Genomic DNA, 10045 nt, shown 5'->3' on the forward strand with positions numbered 1-10045 from the left:
ACCCATGTCCCTGACGGCTGAAAAAGAAAGAACAATAGACCTGGGAAGCAGTCATCAGTTCCATTTCCGGACAAGGTGAGTGAGGACTGGGGTAAGGTGGAGGCAGCGCTTTAGGGTGAACTCCAGGGCAGGCTCTGGCTTTTTCCAGAAGAGGAGGATGCGGAGGAGGAGGAGGAGAAGAAAAAGAAAGAGGAGCATGAAGAGAAGGTGGAGGTGCTGGCCCAATAGGAAGGGACCATCTCCTTCATGCACCCCTTTCCTTGCTGTGGCCCTGGGTGGGGTGGAGGGTTGGGGCAGGACAGGTCTTCACATCCCCCACCACCTCCCCCATTTTGTAGAGGTTGAGTATGTACTTCCAGTGAATGATTGATGGAATGAATGAATAACAATAAATTCCCCCCTTTTTAAAATGCCCCCATTCCTATACCAAATGCCACATTCTGCGAAAGAAAGGAGCAATCCTCGCCCAGGCGATGGGCCTGCAGGCCTGCAGATGAGCCCTAGCCTGCAGCAGCGGACACCCCTGCCCTCTCCTGACAATGGTTTTAGGGAGGCAACTGGTGCTCACACCCAGCTCCTGGTTACAGGAATGGACTGAAGTCAGGAAGGAGGCCCCTGGAAAGATTACAAAGAAATCTACAATTTTGGCATCCGCTAACAGCACATATGGTTTTTCCATCCTCAGCTCTGTCCTGCCAGCTACTGAGGGGAAGAAAAGGGGATAGCCCAGGGCTATAAGCATGCCAAACTTTGAGTCCACTCTCTGGAGGCACTCCCACCCCATTTGCATACCCACCAACTCCCAACCTTCCCTAGGGGGCAGCTATTTAAGGGGAGCTGGAGTTCAGACTTAACAAGACCAGCACTTGGAGCTATTAACACCAGCATTCTCTGAGAGGTAACACCCCAAAATTCAGGCCCTGTCAGGAGTATGGGTCCTGCTCAGTGGCTGCCTTTAAGAGTGTCTGTGTTGGCATATGTTTCCATGTGTATTTATGCATGTGTCTGTTGCATACATGGACAAATACATACATGCGCATGATTTGGGGAGGATGTGCACAAGTGTGTTGTATGGGTATGTGAGTGATTGTATGAAAGGAGGTCTGCATTAGTGGGTGAGTCTAGGAGTGGGTATATGCATGCATATATGCGTGACTATATATGCATTTGCGCATGTGTATATGGGTAAGGGGTGGAAAGTCTTGCAAAGAGAGGGTGCTGTGCTTTCGTTTTGAAAAAACATATTGGAGATTGGACTTCATAGATGGAATTCCCAAGCCTTGAATCTGGTTGGAACAAGTGAGATGTGTCTAATGGGGGGTGGGGGAGAGGTGCACAACCTATGACCTTGTGAGTCTCAGAGTTGGTTGGGACGACCTGGTTGCACCCTCCAGGAACTCTCAGTCTGATGGGGAGCGTGGACATCTCCTGAGCGTACCGTGTGGGGGTCTCCTTGGGTCTGAGGCCTGCATGTGTGTGAAAATAGTCAAACAGAGCTGGGAAGGGTCAGGAGGCCCTGTGTGTGCGCGCTCCTTGTGTGTTCGTATGGGGCGAAGGTAGTCATCGTGGATCTAGGAGCATGTCTGTGTGTCCCCCTGAAGGTTCATTTCTCCAGGGTTGCTGAGCAGGGGGCCAGGGCAGAAGCTGGGACCACCTGGGAGAGGAGTCTAAGCCAGTGATGGCAAACCTATGACACGCGAACTCATTTTTTCGGTTGATTTTTTTTTGGTTAAATGGCATTTAAATAAATAAAATAAATATCGAAAATATAAATATTTGTTTTACTATGGTTGCAAATATCAAAAAATTTCTATAATTGACACGGCACCAGAGTTAAGTTAGGGTTTTTCAAAATGCTGGCACACCGAGCTCAAAAGGTTCACCATCACTGGTCTAGTCCAATCCATCTGCATTTCTCACCCAGGCGACTCTCCACATGAAGACCCTTCTATTGTTGGCCTTGACCATGGCCTTTGGTAAGAGCGAACCCTGACCTCTGGCCACAAGGGGGCAGCCCAAGATGAAAGCACCCTTAGCCCCAGCTTTCCTTCCCATTTCTACAGGTCCTCCCTCAGTGGGTGGGAGAGAGGCCCTAGCAGGAGGGGGAGTAGCTGAGAGGGGCAGAGGAGGAGGGCACAGGGCCCCAGGCCCCATTCCGAGGCGATGTCCTTCCAGGCCTGCTGCAGACCCACGGGGATTTGGTGGATTTCTGGAAAATGGTTCAGTTGGCGACGGGAAAGGATGCTGTGTCCGGTTATGGCTTCTATGGTTGCTACTGTGGCTGGGGCGGCCGAGGATCCCCCAAGGATGCAACAGATCGGTGAGGCCACCCCAGCCCTCCCCTCCCTCTGCCCACTCATGGCCCCCGCAGGGCTGGGAGCTGCCAGGCAGAGCTGGTGCCCATTGTCACAGAACCCCAGGAGGTCCCAGCTGGAAAAGCAGCCAGCATGTTGGAAACTCTGCTCTAGACCATTTCAGGGTCATTTCGTCTCTGCCCAGGGTCAAGGGGCAAGACCACGGGGACCAGGCTCCCTGGAGCTGTGGGGAAGCAGCCCCAATCACATCTCCTGACCGCAGGTGCTGCGCCGCACATGACTGTTGCTACGATCGTCTGGAGGAATTGGGATGTAGCACCAAGTTCCTGGAGTACGAATTTGATTACGAAAACGGCAGAATCTTCTGTGGTAAGGCCGTCCTACAATTTCACCCCGTCTCCTTGGTTTCTCTTACCGAGTGTCCGCTGTGCTGGGCACTGTGCTGAGCACCAGAGAGAGAAATACAAAGGGGCGCCCTCGCCTGTTTGACTCAGTGGATAGAGCATCGGCCTTGGGTTCAATTCCAGCAGCACCTACCTCTGTTGCAAGCTCGACTCCCAACCCACAGTTGGGTGCATGCAGGAGGCAACCAATCAATGTGACTCTTTCACATCAATGTTTCTTTCTGTGTGTGTCTCCCCCTCCCTTCCACTCTCCCTAAAAATCAATGGGAAAATGTCCTCAGGTGAGGATTAACAACAACAACAACAACAAAAAGAGGAAGAAATACAAAGTGACAGTGTCCCTGCCTCGGGGAGGTCATAGGTGAGTGGGAAGAAAAGACAAGGAAAACACTAGATGGGAGACTCCAATAGGCAGGAAGCCAAAGGGCAGGGCCCTGAGCACAGGCTGAGGTCCAGGAAGGCTCCTGACATCCCAGCTGAGTCTTTAAGGCGGTGCAAGCACCAGGGGGGAGGAGGGTGCCTGCACAACCTTAACGACTCAGCTTAGATGTCAGGAGCCAGCCTTTTCCCCACCTTCTGCTCCCCGACCTTGGCCATGGGATGCCAAGATGCCTGGTGCCACTCCAACATCATGGTCTTACCCCATAGAAGAGGCCTTCCTACAAGAGGGCTCAGCAGGGTCAAAGGGACCAAGGGAAGGGGGACAGTTCTGTGAGCCTGAAGGAGAGGGAGTGGTGAGAGATGAGGCTGTAGGAATGGGAGGGGCCAGGCCAAGCCCAAGGCCATTCTGTATTTAGACTTTGTCCTAGAGCAGTGGGAGCTCTTGAGGGAAGGAGTGTCTTGAACAGATTTGCATTTGGGAGGATTCCCCCAGGGTGGGCGGAGATCATGGGACTGGGAGGCGGGGGCAGCAGTGAGACCATTTCCATTGGACATTGATAATTGGAGTCTTGATGGGAGGGCTGAGAGTGTCATTTCAGGTAGAATCTGCAGAGCTTGGTGATTGCCTGGGTAGAGGGATAGGGAGCTGTTGGGTGGGTATCCGGTCCCGTGGATGGAACAGGAGGTGGTCCAGGTGGGTGAAGGGAGAGGAGTTCTATGTAGACATGTTTAAGAGGCTTCCAGAATACCCAGGGAGACGCGAAGCAGGCGGCTGGATGTAGGGACCTGCAGCTCCAGGGAGGGGTCTAGATGGGGCACAGAGAGCTGAGTGTGGGATATATTTGCCCATTTGATGTGTAAAGGCCCAGACAGAAGAGAGAGGACGGCCTGTCAGAGAGAAGGTCAATGTGTGGACAGCAGCCAATTTAACACGAAGTCTCGAGGCTAAGGGCTGACAGGCTCCGCGGATTTAGAGGCAGGAAGACCCCTGAGGACCTCACTGGGGCTGTTGCCATGGAGTGTGAGGGAAAATCCAGATTGGGGGGTTGGTCGGGCGGAGAGTAAGTGGGACATGAAGCCAAGATGTCCTGGGGCACGTTTGGCTCTGAAGGGGAGGAGAGAGCTGGGTGGTCAATGGAAGGGTTTGCCCAGTGGCCCCAGACATCAGACCCGCTGCTGGGATTTTGAGAAAGTATCGCCTCTCCCCCAACACCCTGAGCTCTTTAAGGTCAGAAATGGTGTCCTCTCCACAGGGCCCTGTGTCTTAGCAGGCTTTGGGTCGTAAGCAACGAGATGCCCAACCACAGGAGGCTTGGGTAGTGAGGAAGTCTGACTGGTCTGGCAGAGGGCAGTGCGGGGAGCGGGTGGGCGGCAGCTTCTCAACCGTGTGGTCAGAGACACAGCCATTCCCCACCTTCTGCTCCCCGACCTTGGCCATGGGATGCCAAGACGCCTGGTGCCACTCCAACCTCATGGCCTTACCCCATAGAAGAGGCTTTTTCCCTCGGACATCTCTATTTGGGGAGTTAATGAATCTTTCCCACAGCCCCCAGGAGACTTCCCCTGTGGCTCATTGGCCAGAACAAGGTCACGTGCTCCCAGAGACCAATCATTGAAAGGAAAAAGGGAGGAGCATGACTGGTTTACACCAATCACAACCCATTCCCAGGCCCTAGGCTAGGGGCTGGGGTTTGCACCTGGACACACCTGTTGGGAAGAAGAAAGCGTCTCCCAGTGCTTGGGGGTGGGCGTCCCCCTCAGACTGGGCGCTCGCTCCCCGAGGGCAGGAGCTCTGTCTCCCCATCGGAAGGACCCGGAGCCTAGGTGCTTGCCCGGACTAGACGCGTCTGGAGGACAGGGGCCATCGAACATTCCCGAACCCTCAGCCAGGTTTATTTTCTTGTGATTCCAGGATTGCAGGATCCCTGTCCCAGGCTGCTGTGTGAATGTGATAGAGCAGCTGCCGACTGTTTTGCGAGAAACCTGAAAACCTACAAGAGACGGTACCAATTCTACCCCAACTGGATTTGCGGCGGGAATGACTTCCGTTGCCCCCCGCCCCTGGATGTCTAGCCTCCCACGCTGAGCTTCCCTCTATGGCCCCCACCCCTCCCCGCCCTGGCTAGTTCCTGGCAAAGAAGGAAACACCCCTCTCCCATCCCAGAGACATGCCAGGAGCCCCTCAACCCCCCAGAGAGAAGCCTTCCTTCCAGAATGAGAAGCCCCGGGGCAGGTGGCCTGGCGCCTTTCCCCTCTTCCTTGGGAGGCAGGAGATGTCCCGTCCCCACTGCTCTCCAAGTCCCGCTTCCTGCTTAGCCCTGGCGGCTACATTCCCAGGGTCTCCTCCAAATAAAGCAATTAGTTCATTGGCAGACTGTGTACGTGTGCGCGCACACGCATGCACTTGCATGCGCGCACACGCATGCACTTGCATGCGCGCATGTGAGTGTGTGCGTATGTGTGCACGTGTGTATATGTGCTAGTGTGTGTACGCATGTGTGTGTATGAGTGTGATTGTGTATGAGGGTGTGTATGGGGGAGTGTGAGAAAGTGTGTGTGAGTGTGTGTATGAGTGAGAGTGTGTGTGAATGTGTGTGGTAATGTGTGTATGGGAGTGAGTGTGTGTATGTATGTGTGAGTGTGTGTGTGCCCGTATGTGTGCATGTATGTGTGTGTGTGTGTGTGTGTGTGTGTGTGTGTGTGTCTGCCTGCCGTGGTGTGAGAACAAACTGGTACAAGGCGCTGTAGTGTAAGGGGTTATAAATACAGACTCCAGTCAGACTGGCTGAGTCACATCCGCCAGCACCACCTCGCTGAGCCCTTCTCCCCTCGTGTCATTGGCGACAGCTTTGGGCTTATTGGAGAAGTGGGAGAGGTACCAGCACCGGTGAGACCCAGCTGTGGCTGCTCCTTCCCTGGGCGAGAGCAGCTCCTGTTGGGGGAAAACAGAGCCTCGGTCTTGATGTTCGGGGAGCTACGATTCGCACGTCCACGGGCAATATCCTCCTGTGTGTCCGGCCCGGGGAGGTGGTGCAGGTGTCGCTGGCCAGCAGCTGGATCCCAGGGCGCTATCCCCTCACTGGGGCCGGCTTCCCGGGCTGCCAGTCCGGCAGGCCCGTGTTCGGAAGGACATCGCACCTCGTTGCCGGCTGTGTCCCAGCCACCTTGAAATTCAGCATAACCTAGGGCAGTGATGGCGAACCTTTTGAGCTCAGCGTGTCAGCATTTTGATAAAACCCTAACTTAACTCTGGTGCCATGACACATATAGAAATTTTTTGATATTTGCAACCATAGTAAAACAAAGACTTATATTTTTGATATTTATTTTATATATTTAAATGTCATTTAATAAAGAAAAATCAACCCAAAAAATGAGTTTGCGTGTCACCTCTGACACACGTGTCATAGGTTCGCCATCACTGACCTAGGGCCCCGCTTTTTATTCTGCACTGAGACCCACAAATGACTGTTGGTTGCTGCTTGCCCTCGCGTCACCCAGGTTCCGCCAGGAGAGTCGCACCTGGGCCTGCTACTTGAACAATCACCATCAGGGTGTGGGTGCCTTCTGTCACTCATCTCCCAGAAGGGCTGCCTTTTTCTAATTCGGCATAAAGACGCTTCCTTTGCTGGAGGGAGCCCTGCTCATGTCCACGGGCACCCATAATAAGAGAAATGCACATTAAAACTCCACAGAAATATCATTTGTATGTATCAGAATAGATAAAAACCCAAAAGCATGACAGCCTGCCCTGTCAACAAGGCTGTGGGGGGGAAGGGCGCTGTGGGAGGAGAAAATGCCCACGGAGGGCCAATCGGCGTATCCATCAACATTATGAATGTGTTTATCCTTTGGCTCGGCGACCCCTCTTCCAGAAATTTGCTCTGTGAAGGCACACAGGCACATGCAGAGCAATCCCTGGGGAACTTTTTTATTGCCACATTATTCTGAATTGGATTGGAAATAACCCAAGTATCCATGTAAAGCGGACTAATGAAATAAGCAATGACGACCTCAAAATGGAATGCATCTGTTTAGGGAGGGAGGCTTTCTCTGTGGCAGATAGGAAATCGCCATGAGGGCAGCCAGGGAAAGGAATGGGGTGAAGGGCAGCGTTGGGGGCAGGGTGCTGCATTTATGGAGGAAATGGTGGAAGTGTGAACACGTATGTGTTCCTATTGCCATACACCTTAAAGGACACACAAGAAGTTCATTAGAATGGCTGCCTATGGAGAGAAAGCAGGGCGAGCATGGGAATGTGGTGGGCACAGATGTGTGAGAGGAAGACTCCTCGATATGTAATTTTTAGCCCCATGCTTGTATTTCCTATTCAAAAGAAAGTGAGCATCAGCAAACACATTCCCCTCCTCAGACAGCCACCAAATGTTAGACAATATAGTCTCATCCAGGAATTGGCCAACTGCGGCCTGTCTTTTTTCCCCCCAATAAGGTCTGTAGATGAGTTAATAGTGTCTGCTTGCTGGTTCCTATCATTGTACCATGGCTACATGGGGAGCTGTTATCATTCGGGAAAGTTGGAATTTGTGGGGAATACAGGCATGTCCCACTGCAACTTTTCTGTAAGTGTAAGTATGTTTCAAAATAAGGTGGTTTTTTTAAGAGACAAAAATAAGTAATTTTTCCTCATACACAAAATAGGAAATAGTAGTAGAAAAAAATTTAGCCATAATCCTGAGATGAAAAAAAACCATTGCCAAGAGGCTGAGTCTTTGTCCTAGCCAGCTTGGCTCAGTGGATAAAGCGTCATCCTGTGGACTGAAGGGTCCCAGGTTCGATTCCAGCCAAGGGCATGTGCCTTGGTTGTGGGCATATCCCCAGTAGGAGGTGTGCAGGAGGCAGCTGATCAATGTTCCTCTCTCATCAATGTTTCTGACTCTCTGTTCCTCTCCCCTCCTCTCTGTGAAAAATCAATAAAATATATTTTTTAAAAAACTTTTCTGAACATTGATGATGCTCAAAGCACTTTCCATCTGAGAAGGTCCACCCTACGTAAAATTGCAACCCACCTTCACCCACTCCCTCTTGCCACCCCTTCTCCATCTCTATTGCTTCTGTTCATTGCATGATCCCCACCAAACAGGCTGGCTGTATAATTTATTTTTGTGTCTTTTGTTTATTCTTTGTCCCTTTCCACTAAAAAGGCGCCCCGTGAATACAGGTGTTTGTTTGTCCACTGATGTACTCCAAGTGCTTAAATTAGTCCTTGGGTGAAGGAGGCTGTCAAGAGACCAAATCATGGACTTCGAATTCTTGTGGGGGAAACCCTGAGAAGATGGGACAAGCGCGGCCATATGGGCTGCCAGCAGAGTCCATGAGTGCTGCAGCCTGGACGCAGTGCCAGAGCCGTCCAGGATCCGGGCTGTGGGGGAGGCAGTTTTCCTACTGTAGACATGACCATGTTCCAAACACTGCGGTCCTTAACAAAAGACGAAGGTCTACTCTAGCGCCTCAGCTCTGAACCCTGACTTAGGCTAAAGCTAACAGCTCTAAGAGCGAAAATCCCAGGCAGACAGAGATCCCTGGAGGGTGATGGGTTTGCTAGGCACAAGCCGACCAACTGAGTGGCTTAAATAGCAGGATGGCTGAAACCGGTGTGGCTCAGTGGATAGAGCGTCGACCTGCGGACTGAAGGGTCCCGGGTTCGATTCCGGTCAAGGGCATGTGCCTGGGTTGCGGGCACATCCCCAGTGGGGAGTGTGCAGAAGGCAGCTGGTTGATGTTTCTCTCTCATCGATGTTTCTGGCTCTCTATCTCTCTCCTTTCCTCTCTGTAAAAACTCAATAAAATATATTTTAAAAAAAATAAAAATAAAATGGCAGGATGTATTGTTTCATCGTTCTTGAGGCCAGAAGTCTGAGATCAAGGTCCGGGTGTGGCCAGTTCCTCAGGAGGGAGGGCCATGAGAGAGAATCTGTTCCATTTTCTCCCCTAGCCACTGGGGTTTCCCACCACCATCAGCATTTCTTGGCTTATAGAAGCATCGTCGACCTCAGCCTACATCTTCACATGGTGTCCTCGCTGCGTGTGTTTGTGCCCAAATTTTCCCTTTTTGTAGGGACACGAGTACTAGTGGAGTCAGCCTAATAACTTTATCTTAACTAATCACATCTTCAAAGGCCCTGTTTTCAAATAAGGTTACACTCCAAGATACTGGAAGTTAGGACTTCTACATAGGACTTGGCACAGTTCACCCTCACACAGGCCTAGCATTGGAACTACATTGCATCTCCAAGGTGAACGCTGCCTCAAAGGCTGTTAGCACAGACGAGCTTATGCTGCAGTCACTACCAGTCTCAGTGACCAGTGACTGAAACCAACACGTCCTTCTCCCCAAGTCCCATGAGGGTCTGTGGGTCTCTCCCAGGCACGAAAACACTAGATGGGAGACTTCAATAGGCAGGAAGCCAAAGGGCAGGGCCCTGAGCACAGGCTGCGGTCCAGGAAGGCTCCTGATAGCCAAGCTGAGGCTTTAAAGCTGTGCAAGCACAGTGAGTGTGTGTTTGGGGGGGGGGGGGGGGTCGGGGGGAGGAGAAAGTGCCTGTACATCCTTAAAGACTCAGCTTGGATGTCAGCAGCCAGCCTTTTCCCCACCTTCTGCTCCCCGACCTTGGCCATGGGATGCCAAGATGCCTGGTGCCACTCCAACATCATGGTCTTACCCCATAGAAGAGGCCTTCCTACAAGACGGCTCAGCAGGGTCAAAGGGCCCAAGGGAACTGGGACAGTTCTGTGAGCCTGAAGGAGAGGGAGTGGGGAGAGATGAGGCTGAAGGAATGGGAGGGGCCAGGCCAAGCCCAAGGCCATTCTGTATTTAGACTTTGTCCTAGATCAGTGGGAGCTCTTGAGTAAAGGAGTGGATGAGCAGATTTGCATTTGGGAGGATTCCCCCAGGGTGGGTAGAGACGATGGGACTGGGAGGCGGGG

General features: G+C 52.2%; 1 protein-coding gene across 1 annotated transcript; it reads left to right on the forward strand.

The window, feature by feature from the left end:
• The first annotated feature begins 855 nt into the window (after positions 1 to 855).
• LOC308515933 (phospholipase A2, membrane associated-like) lies at positions 856 to 5471 on the forward strand. The gene is made up of 5 exons (XM_081086638.1): positions 856 to 898; positions 1925 to 1976; positions 2176 to 2320; positions 2578 to 2684; positions 5013 to 5471. The coding sequence occupies exons 2-5, from the start codon at positions 1937 to 1939 to the stop codon at positions 5171 to 5173; spliced, it is 453 nt and encodes a 150-aa protein (XP_080942764.1). The 5' UTR covers positions 856 to 898; positions 1925 to 1936; the 3' UTR covers positions 5174 to 5471.
• The last annotated feature ends 4574 nt before the right edge of the window (positions 5472 to 10045 follow it).

The sequence above is a fragment of the Myotis nattereri genome (assembly GCF_964212035.1).
Source record: "Myotis nattereri genome assembly, chromosome: 3".
NCBI classification, from domain to species: domain Eukaryota; kingdom Metazoa; phylum Chordata; class Mammalia; order Chiroptera; family Vespertilionidae; genus Myotis; species Myotis nattereri.

Excerpts from the sequence above, each read along its gene's own strand:
- LOC308515933 (XM_081086638.1), top strand. The coding sequence starts at position 1,937 with ATGAAGACCCTTCTATTGTTGGCCTTGACCATGGCCTTTG. Across the intron at positions 1,977-2,175 it reads GGCCTTGACCATGGCCTTTG|GCCTGCTGCAGACCCACGGG; the intron begins GTAAGAGCGAAC and ends ATGTCCTTCCAG. Across the intron at positions 2,321-2,577 it reads CCCAAGGATGCAACAGATCG|GTGCTGCGCCGCACATGACT; the intron begins GTGAGGCCACCC and ends TCCTGACCGCAG.